Source organism: Solanum tuberosum, unplaced genomic scaffold (genome assembly GCF_000226075.1).
Source record: "Solanum tuberosum cultivar DM 1-3 516 R44 unplaced genomic scaffold, SolTub_3.0 scf00046, whole genome shotgun sequence".
NCBI lineage: Eukaryota > Viridiplantae > Streptophyta > Magnoliopsida > Solanales > Solanaceae > Solanum > Solanum tuberosum.
This window is the reverse complement of record NW_006238971.1, coordinates 75,878-93,336: the sequence shown is the minus strand read 5'-3', so window position 1 is coordinate 93,336 and position 17,459 is coordinate 75,878. Positions and strand designations below refer to the sequence as shown.

The window sequence follows — 17,459 nt, the reverse complement described above, 5'->3', positions numbered from 1 at the left end:
ATCGTTAACTAGTATAAAACCCAACGAAGAGTTGAGATCGAACCCACAGGGAGCGGTACGTGTTCAAATTCAATTATGAAGTGCAAATGTGGTCTATTCGGTTATAGGAATAGAATTTATCGAAAAGACATGTAAACAAGTCTAAGGGAATGACACGAATGTTAGATGGGGGGGGGGGTTGGATTGTCAATTATCAACTACAAGTCTACAACACAATCAAACATGGAGGAAATAACAATCTAGAGAGGAATTCTCGGGATGTGATCGATTATAGGCAAATTTCACTATATGGGTAATTGAAACTACTAATAAATAGCTAAATATTAGTGGGTAGGCTAGACTATAGGTGAGATAGTTTTCTCTCGAACAACTATCTCGATTCAAGTGATTTCTTTCGAACATCAACAAGCATAGCAAACAAGAACAACACACACCTTAATTCATCCACTCTCTCGAGTTAGATAGGTAGAATCGATATTAGGATTTACTCTTTTGAGCTAAACCCATATAAACCTAATAACTACAATCATCAATTGAAAGCTTTGATTCTAAAGCCCCTTTTTCAAGCAATCCTAGAATTCTAAGTTCGAATTGCATTTGCAACTACAAATCTTAGTTTAAAACACAACTATCAATTAAACCCACTTCAATTAAGCATTTAAATCAGTAATAATCAATAACCATAAGTTAATTCAGCTCATAATCACATGATCACACCCCAATAATTGATGTTTTAGCTACACATCATCAAAATAGAGAAAGGATTACCAAATACATTAGCCATGATCTGGGTAAAGGTTCCCAACTCTTTACAATGGTCCAAATTGAAGAAACTCAAAAACTCACTTGTAAATCTTCAAGTTTGAGCCTCAAAAGCTTCAAAGTCTACAACGAAACTCAAAAACTAAGAGAAAACTCTACTGAATGTTTGCATGATAATAAATCTTCAGTTCAATTTTCAATTTATAGTTGCCCAATTTTTGGCCTGAAAAGCCATTGGGCGAGATAAGTCGGCGATCCGTTGTTTGCTCCAATCCATCGCCGGTTTGCATTGGTCAGTTGTCCTCAGAGTTCTGTGACTTTAGGCGATCAAGGTTGCCATCACGGAGTGGATCGAAATTTCGCCGAATGCCCATTTCTATCGCCAACTTGGTTTTTCTCCACAAGGCTGGCACGCTGGAACTTTGGGCGAGCTAAAGAGCCACTCGGCGGTTCGCCGAGTGGTCTTGGAGATCACCAAGATCGCGTTTCTTCACCTCTTCAGCTTGTTTTGCTCCTTTTTGACTGGTAGTGTCCTTGCCTTGCTCCTTAGCTTACATACTTGAAAATCAATGTTTTAACATCAGTTTATAGCATAAACTAGGCATTTGAGGACACTATAACTATCAAAACAAAGCCTTAAATGAGTCTAAATCTCGGACTCATCATAGAGTCCCACAAATTTTCAGTGTCTACAAATTCTCCCTACTTCAAGTCTTGTTGGAGTGTAGACTTGATGAAGGCTTGTTAGAGTGTAGACTTGATGAAACTAAAAAACGAGACTGAATTACCCATAAAAATGGAGCTTCCACCTCTGCGATTTTGTGGCTTCAGATTTGCAGATATTATTTATGAGAGGAGAGAGCAGATTTAGTCCCACTGGGAGTGCCACTTTGTTTGCAACAATTTTTTTCAATTATGAAAATATATTGCAATCACAAAATAAATAAGAAGAATAATTTTATTCATCACAATTGTGAGTACAATCACAAAACAATTAAGAAGAATAAGTTTATTCATTAAGATTGTGAGTACAAATCCATTAATCCTTGATTCTTCTCTCATAATTTTCTCCATGATTTGAGGGCTATTAGTGACATATTTTGCGAACTAGGATGATGATTTGAATTTCTTCGTGATTCAAGTGTTGTTAGTGGCGTATTTCTCGAACTAGGATGATTTAGACTTGTTCTCTTTATGAAAATTTCATAAATATATGGATTATAGAGATTCCTCTTTAAGGGAACATAATATCCTTAATATAGACATAAGCTAGAGTTTAGGGTTAGAGTAGCCTCCAAAAATTCTAACTTGAATCAAATACATCTTGTAGAATCACAAGTAAAATTGAACATGTCTTGAAGAGTACCACAAATTTTCAGTGTCTACAGATTTCCCTGCTTCAAGCCTTGTCGGAGTGTAGACTTGATGAAACTCAAAGACGAGACTTGAAGTACTAATCATTCTTCCACATTTGTTGTTTTGTGACTTCAGATTTGCATATGTGATTTGCGAGAGAAGAGATGAAGGGCATATTTGGTCCTACTGGGCGTGACAATTTATTTGCAACAAATTTTAAAGTGACAAAAAATAAATCGCAATCAGAAATAAAAATATGAAGAAATAAAAATATTTTATTAAAATAATACGGGTACAATTGCGTGCTTCCCTCAATTTTTCTCTCTAAGTTCTTATTGTGATTCAAGGGTCGTTAGTGACGTATTTCCCAAACTAGGATGAATAGAATTTCTCCATGATTAGAGGTATGTTAGTGGTGTATTTTTCAAAGTAGGATGATTTAGATTTGATCTCTATAATTCGAGGGCCGTTAGTCACAGATTTCTCAAACAAGGGTGATTTTGACTTGATAAGATGATTTGAACTTTATCTCCGTGAAAGGATTTAGAGATCTTCTTAAAATATTTGAAGAATTTGTAGATCTTCTTGAAATATTTGATTATCAAGAAGACATACATATATTGATCTCATCTCTGCGAATATTCCATGAACTTGTGAAATTTTTTAGATGCCTCTATAAGGTAATATAATACCCGTTATAAAGACATATGCTAAGGTTTAGGATTGAGTAGCCTTTAACAACCCTAATTGAAATTGAACCACTTCATGTAGACTCCTACAAATTTTCAATGCCTACAAGAATTTGTAGACAATAAAATTTGAGTCGAGATTATAATAATCAAGACTGAAAATAATGCAACAATCGTATTATTGATTTAGAATATGAGTGTTACAATATCTATTATTCATATGATTCGTCTTTTCAGATACAAATTCAAAGGCTCATGATCTTGATCTCGAATTTGTTCTTGAACTTGATCTTGGATTCAAGGGCTTTGGAACTTGTTCTTGAATCTTCGATGAACTTGAACTTGAACTTGATCTTGATCTTGACTTGACGTATATACTTGAATTCAAAGGCTTTGAGCTTGTACTTGAATTCGGTATTGAATCTTGAACTTGAACTTTATCTTGATCTTGACTTGATTTATTCTTGAATTCAAGGGCTTCAAGCTTGTTTTTGAATCTGGTGGTCTTGATCTTGACCATTCCTGAACTTGAATGATTGAATTCTTGAACTTGTAAGAAATATGCGGCTTTTAATTCACGAGCTTTCTCTAACTTCTTGTTAGAATTCTAGTGTCTTTTCTGAATTATGAGGACCCCTATTTATAGTTGTGGAAATAGAGGAGTTGTGATAGGAAAAAGTTTCTTTCGTCCAATCAGATTTAAGTGATATGACATTGGGTTTTATGAAGTTGACTTGTCATTTTGACTCATGACATGATCCTATTGACTTCTTTGTTTGACTAGGTATGCCACGTCATTTGACACATGACACCAAACTATACCTCTAGGATGAAATGACATTTAACTTAGCAAACTGAGCTCATCTATTGTAGCTCAAATCAATTACTTTGGACTTTAGTTAAATTCATATTTATTAGACTTAAATAATTAATTCAATTATATTAATTCATAATATTTATTTGGACTAATATATTCATGAATTTAATATAATACTAATCATTTTATAAATTTATATTTAATAAATTTTAGATAATTACAAATGCACCATGCTTCAAGTCTTGTCAAAATATTTTATTTTTTAAGGACTAGACTGAAACGTTGACTATACGATAATTGTATTTGAAGTGCGCCAATAATATACTTAATTAATGACCACTCCAACATATAATTGGAAAAACATATTTTGAGTGGAAAGTGATATACCAATATTACATGGCAAATTGCCACTTTCCACTAATTTGCCAATTGAAAAAAAAAAGGGGAAAAGAACAAACACATAATTGTTTCAATTAGAATACGGAAAGGATAAAAATATTTTCGCCAAATTTGAATCTTGCAAAATTCGAACTTCTTACCTAAAAAGGGATTACAATTAGTCTAGGAAAAGGACTTCATATATTACCTTCCTTAAACATCTATAAATAGATCCTTTCCCTTTTATTTTTTATTATCAACAAAGTTTCAGAACTTCTTCCTTTCTGTAGATCCTTTGGTGTGCGACGTGCAGGCATGGTATGTTGGGAAAAGGTAAAAGTACCCCCTAGATTATGACCCAAATCTCAGAGACACACCTTAACTAAACTAAGGTCCTATTACCCTCTTGAACTCATTTTTTTTGTAATTTTGTACACCTTTTTGGCTTACGTGGCATCCAAGTATCTTCCATGCGCCTCAATTGCGTGTAGTCACGGAGTGTGCCACGTAGGCCAAAAGGTGCACAAAATTATATATAAAAGGAGTTCAGGGGTAATAGGACTTTAGTTTAGTTAAGGTGTGTCTCTGAGATTTGGGTCATAATCTAGGGGGTACTTTTACCTTTTCCCAACATACCATGCCTGCACGTCGCACACCAAAGGATCTACAGAAAGGAAGAAGTTCTGAAACTTTGTTGATAATAAAAAATAAAAGGGAAAGGATCTATTTATAGATGTTTAAGGAAGGTAATATATGAAGTCCTTTTCCTAGACTAATTGTAATCCCTTTTTAGGTAAGAAGTTCGAATTTTGCAAGATTCAAATTTGGCGAAAATATTTTTATCCTTTCCGTATTCTAATTGAAACAATTATGTGTTTGTTCTTTTCCCCTTTTTTTTTTCAATTGGCAAATTAGTGGAAAGTGGCAATTTGCCATGTAATATTGGTATATCACTTTCCACTCAAAATATGTTTTTCCAATTATATGTTTACTTATGTCTTCTCCCTATTTTTTGCCTTGATCCTTTTTTCTTTTGTGTTTTTTTTTTCTTTTATAGACTAGCGGAAGCAATATATATACTTTGTGTAGTCTACATAATGAAGAGCTTTGTCGAAACATAAGAATTTGGTCTTGAGGTGTGAAGGGATGGATACGCGTACCCATCTTAAGGAAGGTTATCTTATGGCGTAAAGAGGATGGATACACATTCTTGCCTTATGAAAGGTAATTTAGAGGTAATCTTTTGGCGTAACGAGGATGGATACGCGTCCCCGCCTCAAGAAAGGTAATTTGGAGGTAATCTTATAGTGGAAAGGGATGGAGACTCATCCCTGCCATAAGAAAGGTAATTTAGAGGTCATCTTTTAACATAAAGAGAATGGATACACATCCCCACCTTAAGAAATGTAATTTAAAGGTAATCTTATGGTGGAGAGGGATGGAGAATAGTCCTTGAAAGGTAATTTAGAGGTAGTTTTTTGGCGTATAGAGGATGAATACGCATCCCCGCCTTAAGAAAGGTAATTTGGAGGAAATCTTATGGTGGAAAGGGATGGAGACTCATCTCTGCCATAAAAAAGGTAACTTTATGATATTCTTTTGGTGGAAAGGGATGGATACTCATCTTTTCCCTAAGAAAAGGTAATTTGAATGTCAAGACTTGAAGACTTCAACTTTCAAACTTGAATAATTTGAAGACTTAAACTTGCATACTTGACTGATTCGAGACTTCATCCTGCGGACTTGAAGAATTTGAAGACTTCAACTTGCAAACTGGATTAATTTGAGACTTCATCTTGCAGACTTGAAGAATTTGAAGACATCAACTTGCAATTTGATTGATTTGAGACTTTCTCTTGTAAACTTGAAGAATTTGAAAACTTCAACTTACAAACCTAAGAATTTGAAGACCTCAACTTGCAGATTTAAAGACTTCAACTTGCTGACTTCAAAAATTTGAATACTTCAACTTGTAGTCGTGGAGATTTTTGAAGACATCAAGTTTTGAAACAACTCATATTCATAGGGGTTTGCCCCCATCGAGTCACCACCATTTGGTGCAAGTTTGAAATTTGTGAAAGATTACTCATATCTTTAATTTTCATGTGACCGATCAAGTGGGAATATGTGGTTTTCTTGAAACTCGTGCAATTGAAATTACAATGTAATTCTAAGTGCCTACGTACCTCAGTGGAGGATCAAGTCACGACATAGTTCTTGGAGAGTGTTTTTTTTTTGTTTTTTGGGTGACGTACACAGTTTATACTCTTGTGCGCCAAGAGTGACATGCAATTTAGCCTCGTACCTTAAGGAGCGTTATTTTACTTCAAGGGTAGTACCTCTTTAGAAAATTTGCATTCATAGGACCTATCCTCACACTATCTGCATCAATAAGCTTGTAAGCGCAATTTGAATACGCTTCTTGTACGGCATATGGATCGTCCCACTTCTAGGTGAATTTGCCCCTAGAATTATGCAAAGTAATAATGAGTCTTCTTATTGCAAGGACATGATCTCCAACTTGGAAGCACCTCAAGCGAACTTTTTTATTAAAAGCACGAGATAGATAAGCTTGATAACATTCAAGATTTTATTGAGCTTCTAGACTCTTTTAATCAAGTGCTTCTAACTCGGCAAGACGTAGTCGATCATTTTCTTCTTCAATGAGCCCTTCTTGAATAGTAAGTCTTAAGGAAGGTATTTGATGATCAAGTGGCAGGAGTGCTTCAACTCCAAAAACAACTGAATATGGGGTTGATTGAGTCAGTGTGTGATATGTCGTCCTATATGCCCACAAAGCTTCTTACATTCTTTCACGCCAATCTCGTTTGGACTTGGAGACAACTTTCTTCAGCAGTTTGCATAGAGTCTTATTGAATACTTTAGCTAGACCATTGGCGGCAACATGATGTTATAGAAGATTTGTGTTGCTTGAAGCCAAAGAGATCACAAATCTCGTTCATTCATTTGTTATCAAATGACTTGTCAGTGTCTGTTATTCTGTAGTGAGGGATGTCAAAGCGATAAATGATATTCACTCGGATGAAATCTGCAACATTCTCTTTCTTCACCTTTTAAAGAGCGATAACTTTGACCCATTTTGAGAAGAAATCTGTTGCGGCCAAGATGTACAAGTGTCAACCAGAAGATTTAGGTTATGGTTTAACAACATTCAATCCCCAAGTGTCGAATGGCCAAGATTTGATAGTTAGGTATAATATTCCGGGCAGCCGATGTATGAAATTTACATGAAATTGACAAGCCTTACCCTTTCGAGCCTAGTCTAAGCAATCTTTCACCATGGTAAGTGGAGTTTGGATTCAGTATGATGTGATCCACAACTCTTGAATGTGCAGAGTTTAGAAAGCTTCTACTATTCCCAAACACTTGAAGAGTACTCTCTCAAATGATATTCTATATAAGGTGTCCTTGTAGTAAAGGAAACGGGGTGCATGATGACGAATATCAGTCCTTCTCCTTGGATTTTTTGGAAGTATCCCATAACACAGATAGTCGATAATGGGTTGTTTCCAATCTTTCTTTGCGGCTTCAGAAACAACGACGAGATGCTCAAGCTCATTTTCTGTATATTGGTCCTCAATTGGTAGAGGTACTACCTATTTTTTGCAGATAGTAACTTGTGCCCGATCAGGAAGAGTTAGCATTGTAGCTAGGGCAACTAACACACAACTTTCTTGTTTTCCATTCTAGGCACATGTTTGAGGGTTACATCTCCAAGCCATTCTATTAACTTTTGAGCATAACCATGATAAGGGAGTAATTCGGGCTTCTTCACCTCATAACTTGTAACACCTCGAATTTCGAAAAGGGAAAAGATTACATGAATTTTTGACTACTGGTTTAGGTCTACGGGACCAATCTACGGTTCGTAGATCAGTTTCGTAGAAAGGGGGGACCTCTTCCTACGGTTAACCAAGACAGTCCATCAAATGGTCTACGAGTCGTAGATAGATCTTGTAGATAGGTCCTAGACTTAGTGATATTTTGAGGTCCAAGTTGAGTTCTACTGTTAGGGTCTACGGACCGCAGAAGGTTTCCATCAAAAGTTGGGTAATTTTTAGGTCCCAGTACTTGGTCTACGGTCGACCAATATAGACCGTAGAAAGTTCTACGGTCCGTAGGTCACACCCCTAGACTAGTTTGACAGTTATTTTTGTAAGGGCTTTTGAGTTTTTTCCTAATTGTTTTAATTCTATCCCATGTCGTTTTGGCTTCAACACTAAGACCTACATAAAGCTTTTAAGTCTTACCAACATGAGTTGTGGTGCACTGGTGGGAGTGTTTCACCCTTAACCAGAGGTCTCGGGTTCGAGACCTGGATATGGAGAACATCCTGTTGGGAGCGCCACCCTCGAATGGGCCCTGCAGAGCGCGATCCGAATTTAGTCGGAGCTCCAATGTGGGCTCCGGACAACGGGTGGAAAACCAAAAAAAAAAAACACAAAAAAGCTTTTAAGTCTTGGATCTACCCACTTTGAACCTATTCTCCTATTTCCCCAAAACTTAACCAAATTCACTCTCCTAATTCCCTCTCATCAATTCACCATTCATCTTGGGCTTTGAGTAGCAGGGGGTATGTGGGTATTCACCCATGGAGTCCATTCCTCCATGGGGTCCCCAAGGTTTTCAATTCCTCAATCTCAAATTCAATTGGTCAAATACGATGGCCTTTTAGCCACACTTCTACTATAGTAGAAAGTAGAAAGAAACAAAGAATGTACAACTCTGTTTACGACTTTCCTGCACAACTTAATCAGACAAACATCGTTGTTCACCAGTCCATCAAAAGTTGGAGGGATGTCAAGCAAGAACATATCCCACCTTGAATTACTAATTACTAATGGTAGGAAAACAGAAGGCGTTCAAAGTTTTTTAATGAAAAAACTATTAAGAAGACCTAATAACAAGGAAACTTATGGGAAACAGATGAAAGAGTTTATACATAGCTTTATACTTCAGACTGTTCAGGAATATACTGAGAACGTAATCCACAGAACACACAAATTAGCAAAGCAAAAACACAGCCACATATCAAATGGACACCATGCTTCTTCCACTATACATAACATTCATATTTTGCTTTACAAACATTACACTCCCTATCTCAAACTCACGACAGGCCATGGTGAAACTCCAGTTGCTGGCAGCTGAGGCCGAATCACAGGAACCCGCTTCACAACAGAAAATGCTTCATTAAGACGTGCAGCACGACTCATGAATTGAGACACCTTCTGCACACAATGAAGAAAATTAATTAAAACAGACATATTTGACTGCGAGAAGAAATAGGCCCAAGGCAAAGAATCGGATTCATAGACAATGACAATGTTTCAGAGGTTTCAAGTCTACAATATTTGTACTGTCACTACTTTTCTTTCCTCAATAGTTTCACAGTAGCACTCTATTCTTGCACTTCTTTCAAACCATATTATGAAAAAAACGATTTTCTTGAGCCAAGGGTCTACCGGAAACAACTTCTCTACCCCAACAAAGATAGAGGTAAGATTTGTTTACATCACCCCACCCTTGTCAGACCCAACTTATATGGGACTATACTGGGCATGTCAGTTTATGTCAATTGTAGTAATTCAAGCAAGGAAAAGTGAAATATAGAAATGACAAAAAGACAAAAATTGAGAACATAAGAGTAATAAATTTAGAAGGGCAAGGTTAGTTTATCTTGGCTTACGGTTGAAGTTACTCCAATACAGACTAAAAAATAAATTGACATTGGCACGAAGGTGATTCAAACACAAACCTCACATAGATAATGAACCCTCTGGACTGCCTGAACAAGGGACATGCTTATGCCAAGCAGATTCAAAACATTATTTCTATATGTATTGTCTTTGTTTTAATTATATGATTTACTCATCTACAAAATATAATTTTTCAACGAAGCCCCTTCACACCATGTGTGTCTGCCCCTTCTGATTTGATAGATGAAGGTGGTTAAATCACATGCTAACATTGTACATATTTCTAACACCATCTTGGTATTTATTGATGAAATTTATGGATTTAGAAAAAGAAATTTTTTATGATTGAGACATTCTAGAATCTAGCTACAGGGATATTGATAAACAACATTTCTATGGTCTTCATTATCTGATATCACTGTAAGTCAAGCCTTATCTTTTAAAAACTATTAATTTTGGCAGTAGCATGTGCATCCATGGGGAAATATTTTTGCACTTTACTCTCTTGTTGAAACAACTACTTCAAAAGAATCACCAATTTTGGTATTGTCCAATCATGTGACCATTACATGCTCTGAGAAGTAATTACAAGCGATATCAGGCTGAGCTAGAATAAACAAGTTATGTTGCAACAACGCATTTTAAGCTGGCATTCACTTGTAAAAGAAGAAACAGAAATCCTGATTAACCGAAATTGATACAAAGTAACAAAAGTCTGAGGGTTTTATCAGCCATTATACTATTGCTCTATAAAATCAACACTTCATCAGGAGCCAGATGTGATGCATAACTAGCCATATCCTATACCTTCAAGATGCATATCACACTGGAACCAATATCCTAGATACAATTTGAACATGATGCAAGTGACAACCGAAAAAATCAAGAAAATGCCAAAGTCTGACACCTTCTCTTCAGATCACCATAATACATAGCTAACTTAAAATATCACTCTTTTTGAACCACAATGCGTAGCTAGCTAAAAAAAAAGTTCTCAATTAGGAAAAAAACAATGAAAATCTAAGTATAAGACATCCAATCAGAAAGATTTGGGGGGTTGAAGAAAATATCATGGAAGTATGTTAGTATTTGAACTTAAACCTTGATGAAGATGAAATTAAAACCCAAACTGATAAAGACAAAAACTAATTATGGTTTCCTCCGACTCTGTCTTGCATATAGACAAGGCAATCTGCTGTACAATATTGTTGTATTCACGAGTAGTTGAATAAAAGAAAATGACCTTACAAAGATCTCTTTTATTTTATTTACCGATCTCCTGTGAAGAGGGTCATATAACTAGAATACCATAAAACCGATCTTCTATACTCACTAAACTGCTAAAGAGTCATGACCCCTTGGGTTCCAGTTAGGAGTTTTAAACTCACCCTCTTCTACATTACCATCAAAATAGCCCAGCACTTATATACAAAAACTGTCTATGTATTTTTGTCAAAAGCATAAAACATTTCATTTATTTATTAGGATAAAGAGGATGAAGCAGCATCCAATCTAAACCCACATTGAAGCTTAAGGTCAGAGGCATATCCAGGAGGGGGTCACCGGGTTCATGTGAACCCATGCTCCCCTCCTGATATAGTAGTGTTATGTTTTTTTAAAAAATATTTAAATATAAATATGTAAACCCACACTTGAAGTATCATAATGTGCAATTATGATTGGGTGCACCTCTCCAAGTGAGGTTAGAAATTTGAATATTTTATTTATCATGTTTTATTTTCCTTTTTAAAATTGGTATAATGCCTCTCCAAGTGGTTTGGATAGGTAAAAATAACTTTGGTCCTATAATTTTAAAATTTTAATTATTTTTAATGATAAGAACCTAAATGTTAAACCGATCAAATTTATATCTTATATCCACTTTTTGTAATAGTGCACCCATCATATCAAAATCCTGAATACGCCTCTGCTTAAGATTAGCCGTTAGCACCTATAGCAAGGAAAAAAGAATGGAACTAACATAACGGTATTGAAATCTAACCTTATCATCGACGGTAACTTTGAGCTCCAAGCCCTTGGTCTTCTTCTTCATCTTATACAATCTACGACCTAATATCACAAACCCCATCACAGCAGCAGCTACGGAGAAGGCCCACATAGGCCTAACTCTGAACACACAATACTTCAGAAGCTCCAATGGCACCTTCCACCACACCACACTACTCTTCTGATCTCCTGCTTTACTAACTTCTACTCCAACAATTTCATCCCTCTTTTCACCTTCAATCGTCTCATTTTCCTCCTTTTCTTCTACACAAGACTCTGACATCTCCTCAACATCCCCAAACTTGACACCACCATGTCCAACTTCATCAGAATCAGGCCAAAATTCCTTCCGAGTCTCACTACCTATATCACCAATTTCTTCAAATTCCACTTCCATTTTTGAGTTTTGCACCACACCCACATCGGCTTTACCCTCACTCTCCATCTCTTCGATTTCACCAAATCCCATTTGTAATTTTGAATTTTCCACAACACCCACCTCGGCTATACCCTTAAGTTCCCTTAATTTCACTTCATTTTTACCACCCATCTCATCAATTCCTCCAAGACCCAGTTGTCCTTTCGGGTTTTCTAGCATACCCACATCAATTACCCCCTCAAATTGATGATCATCAGACCAGAATTCACCCGAATTATCTGATTCCTCAGAGCCCTTTTCAACACCATAAGCATGAAAAGGAGTAGCCATGGAGAAGTAATTGGTTTGAATAAGAGCCTCTGTTTCATGGCCAATTTCGACGAAAGTATCGTGGTTTTTGGCTGAGTTGAGATCGAGCTCGGAATCCGAAGGTGAGTTTGGGTGGAGCAGCTCCCAGTCTTGAAGTTCCGTGGATTCAATATCCATGGTTGTTGATCAAAGGGTGAAGGAAACCCTAAAACAGATATTAGGAGGAAGAGAGGGTGGGGGGTTGAATGGCTTCAACTACCTTCTGGATTGGTGGGTTACCCACAACATGCAGTTGAGATTATTTTCATCTCCTAAAATAATTTATATAATCTACTAGGAGTAAATTTTTATGTTACCTAAGACCACAAATTGGACACATCATTAGTTAATCATATATATAAACTCTTACATCATTTTACCCGGAATTAATGGCTATTCTTTCTTTGGACGCGGAAAATATTTTAATTATTGTGATTTATGGTATTATTTATATAATTTTTAAATAATATATGTTATTTTAATTGTATCAAACTATCAATTTATGTGGTATTAGTAGGATTTTGAGAGTCCATCAAATTTTTTATGTGGCTTTTAAAAAATTTAAGTTGAGACTTTTTGTACTTTTACGTTATTTTCAAATAGTATAAGGTTATTTCTCTCCCCAATTTATGTTATGTTATTAAAATGATGTAAAAAGTATTATAAGTAACAATAATTATCAACTTAAAAATTTAAAAGGCATATACAAATATTAAATAGGGCTCGAAATATTAGTGTCACATTAATTGAATAGAGAGAATAACATATATTGTTTAAATTTATGTAAAAAGTGCTATAAATTAAAATAATTAAAATCTTAAAATATTTAAAAGACATATAAAATTTTGATATCCTTTCAAAATTTTATATCTGCAACATAGATTGGAACAAAGTAAGTAGCATGTATTATTTTAAGATGATATAAAAAGTATTATAAGTCACAATAATTAATAACTTTAAAATCTATAAGACATGATAAATTATCCATGTCATATAAATTGGCACAACCAGAGTAACATATACTATTGAAAGTTACATAAAAAATATTATAAATTATAATAATTAGTAACTTTAAATATCAAAAAGTCATATAAAAAATTGATTCACTCTTCAAATTTTGTGTGACACATAAATTGAAATAAAAAAATAACATATGTTGGGCCGTACAAGGACTCTTGTACCTAGTATATATATATATATGAATTAGATAGAATTATAATGATCATAACAAACTATTTAGATAAATATTATTCAAAAGAATCTTCAAAATTTCAGTTAGTTCTCCCCCTTTATCTATATAAAAATTAGTGAAGAATTAATTATTGTTAACTCAGAAATTCATCATTATATTTGGTGAACATCCTATTGAAAAAAGTCTCAATCAATTTTTTATAGAATTCTTTAGCACGTGATCACATGTAACACCTCGGATTCGAGTAAGGGCAAATTGGCAGTTTTCAAAATTTTCTGATGCCATTCGACCAAGGCCAACAACGACCTGTGGACTGAACCACGAACCGTAGGTCTGGTCCGTGGATTGGCCAGTCAAAGTTGCTCAGGAGATCACAAACCACGGCCTGGACCAACAGACCATCTTTGGGTCCACGGTCCGTGGAGGAGGCCTGTGTATCATGGCCTCAAATTTCAGTTTCTGAAGCTGACGACGGACTTGCAGGTTGGACCATCAGTCAGACCACGGTCCGTCGGTAAAAGTCGTAGGTCGAAGGTTGACAATTATTCTTCAGGCATTTGGGTCTTTTCCTAATTATTTTATCCTAATACTATGTCATTTTACCCTTCTCTAAGACCCCCATATAAGTGTTTTAATCCTCAAAATTTCCCCAATTGAAATCATTCTCTCAAATTTCTAAAAGAAGAACAAGTCTCCTCTCCAAAAATATTTCTCTTTCTAGAAAGCTTGAAGAAGAAGGATTCAACCTAGGGTTTCAAGTCAAGTCTTCATTCCTCAATTGAAGATAAGCAATTGGCTTTGAGGTATGATAGTTTTCATCCATGGATTCCTTCCATTCATGGAGTTCCCAAATTCTCCTATTTTAAAGTTAGAAATCCCCAATTGAGTTAGGGTTTTCTTCAATTGCCATGGGTTCTCTTCAATGTTGATTTAAATGATTGAATTATGATCTTATATGCATGAATTGATTAAATACTATGATTTTATGATGATTCCCCATGAACCCATGTAAATTTCATGTTTTCCAATTATGATGATATGATGTGGATTTTGAATTATGAAAGAGGAGATTATGAAATTAAGCATGTTCTTATGAGATTTACGTAAATGTTTTAAGAATGCTTTGAGAGTGAAGTATCAATGATGATGATTGTTGTGGTGTTGTTGAAAGGATTTCTCATACACACATTAAAGCATGATTTGTGAAAGGACATTCCCACATAAAGGATTCTTAGAGTTGAAAGGTTTCTCAACTAAACTATGAATTTCGATCTGCTCGAGGTTTAAAACAAGGAGACCCCCTCTCCCCCACCTTGTTCATTATTGTTGCAAAAGTGTTGTCCATAAATTTAAATCATCTACATGAGCTAGATAATTTTAAAGGTTTTGGGATGCCAAAATGGAGTCCTAAAACTAACCATCTAGCTTATGCAGACGACACTATTTTGTTTGGTTCAGGGGACAGAGGACCAGTTATCCAAATGATGAAGGTATTGAGAGGATATGAGATTGTATCAGGTCAAAAGGTCAATAAAGATAAAAGTTTTTTCTACCTACATGAAAAAACACCGCTGATTATGACAATAAGATTGAGAAAATTAAGAGGACTTAACCCGGAAATTTCCCTTTCACATATCTGGGGTGTCCAGTTTACTATGACAGGAAACACAAAAGATACTATGAAGGGGTCATCAAGAAGATTGTTGCAAGAATTTATTCATGGCAGAATAAATTTCTAACTTTTGGGGGAAAGTTTATATTGATAAATCATGTGTTACAGTCTATGCCTATATACACACTATCAACTATGAACCCCCTAAAGGTGTGATTGATCAAATTCATCAAATGTTTGCAAAGTTCTTTTGGGGCAATCAGACGGGAGTCAAGGGCAAACACTGGATGAATTGGTTGGAAAAAGGGAAGGAGGCATAGGATTAAGATAATTGCATGATGTTTCCAATCCTATGTTTGCGAAACTCTGGTGGATTTTTAGAACTTCAACATCTCTCTGGAGTTCTTTTATGTGGAATAAATATTGTAAAAAACATCATCCAATCATGGCACAAAATAAGGGGCGTCACAGATTTGGAAAAAAATTATGAGAGTCAAGGAGGAGGTTGAGCACGAGATCTGGTGGCAACAAAAAGAGGGAAGTGCCAACTTCTAGATGGATAATTGGACTAAACAGGGCGCTCTATATTATACAGAAATACAAGGAGTAGAGGAGGAAATAGAGATCAAAGAGATGATACTTAATGGGCAGTGTAACACACAAAGATTACAACAACTCATTTAACAGGAAATGGTGAATCATATTGTGGATAACATTAGTCCGACATTGAACAAGAAAGAGAAGGACAAGCCGTGGTGGATGGGAAATTCGCAAGGAGAATTTAATGTTAAATCAACATATCAGCTAGTGAAGAGGAAAATGAAGAAATGGAATGGCGAGATAACATATGGGTAAAAGGGCATCCTTTTAAAATTGCATTCTTCCTATGGAGGGTCTGGAGAAAGCGAATACCACAGATGATATTCTCAAGACAATGAGAGTGAACATGGTGTCCAATTTCTATTGTTGTGACGAAGGAAGGGAGGAAACAATACATCACCTTTTTCTAACTGCTCCTGTAGCCCAACGCCTATGAAAGCATTTTGCTACATGTGCAGGTATAAGCATTGAAGGATTACATTTGCAACAACTAATCACAACCTGATGGGAGTGGCCAAGTCAACATAAGTTGAGGCAAATTTACAAGGCAATACCAACAATCATCACGTGGGAACTATGGAAGAGAAGAAACAGTAAAAGGCATGGCAAAAAACTGGCATACAATAAAATTGTTACTCAAGGAGAAGTACCCATGGATAAGGAGAACTAAGCTAGAGTGGCAGGATATCATACACACAATAAATACATAAGCCAACCTTGTATTATTTAATGGTACACTTGGAGCCTCCAGACGGCGAATGTGTCAAATGCAACACTGATGGAGCCTGCAGAGGTAAGCCGGGACACAACTCATATGGATTCAGTATAAGGGATATCATAGGTGACCTACTGTATACAAGCACAACATATTGGGAAAGCCACAAATATGGATGTTGAAGTAATGAGAGTATGAAGGGTGATGGTATATTGTAAAACACAAAGCTTTGAGAAGATCATCCTAGAAACAGATTTCTTGACGTTAAAGAACATATTAACCAGGCAGTGGAAAATCCCGTGGGAGTATGCAGAAAATATTGAAGAGATACAAAAGATCATAACAAGGAAACAAGTTCACATTAAGCATATATTCAGAGAGGCAAACTCCTTGGCGGACTATCTAGCAAATCAAGCGATGGAGCAAGCAGAGACAATACAAGCACATAACTTTCATGATCTATCTAGTAGAGGTAGGAAAATTATCAATGTAGACAAGCAACAACTACTAGCATTGCGAATCAAGACCAGAAGGATAGTACAAACATGCTAACAAAGAATATGCAGAAAGAAGATCACATCTGTCATATATACATATTAAAGTTTAGATTGCAAGAAAGCTTCCTAGCCGTAACTAAACCTCCTAGCCTATACTTTTTCAGCTTACAAAAAAGGACCAGAAAAAGGGGAATGCCAAACTGATTCAACATTAACAGAGAAAACTCGCCTCAAGAGTGATATACCTCGAGCTCCAGAAGGAGTACTATGGTTCATCCTAACAAAAGTTCACCAAGAACCAGAAACACCTCCATTGGATTCACATTTACACAAAAAGTAAAGTTAGAAAAAAATCAGGAAGTGGACACTAGAAGACAAGGGGGAGTA

General features: G+C 35.7%; 1 protein-coding gene across 2 annotated transcripts; it reads right to left on the bottom strand.

Annotated features, from left to right (window-relative positions):
- Positions 1-8,921: 8,921 nt before the first annotated feature.
- On the bottom strand, positions 8,922-12,719 carry LOC102583038 (uncharacterized). 2 transcript variants are annotated; one of them, XM_006343415.2, is made up of 2 exons: positions 11,725-12,719; positions 8,922-9,251 (listed from the first exon to the last, which is right to left on the bottom strand). In XM_006343415.2, the coding sequence occupies exons 1-2, from the start codon at positions 12,592-12,594 to the stop codon at positions 9,123-9,125; spliced, it is 999 nt and encodes a 332-aa protein (XP_006343477.1). In that variant the 5' UTR covers positions 12,595-12,719; the 3' UTR covers positions 8,922-9,122. The 2 variants fall into 2 exon arrangements, with proteins under 2 accessions (XP_006343477.1, XP_006343476.1); XM_006343414.2 differs by having other exon boundaries at positions 8,922-9,254; positions 11,725-12,718.
- Positions 12,720-17,459: the final 4,740 nt, after the last annotated feature.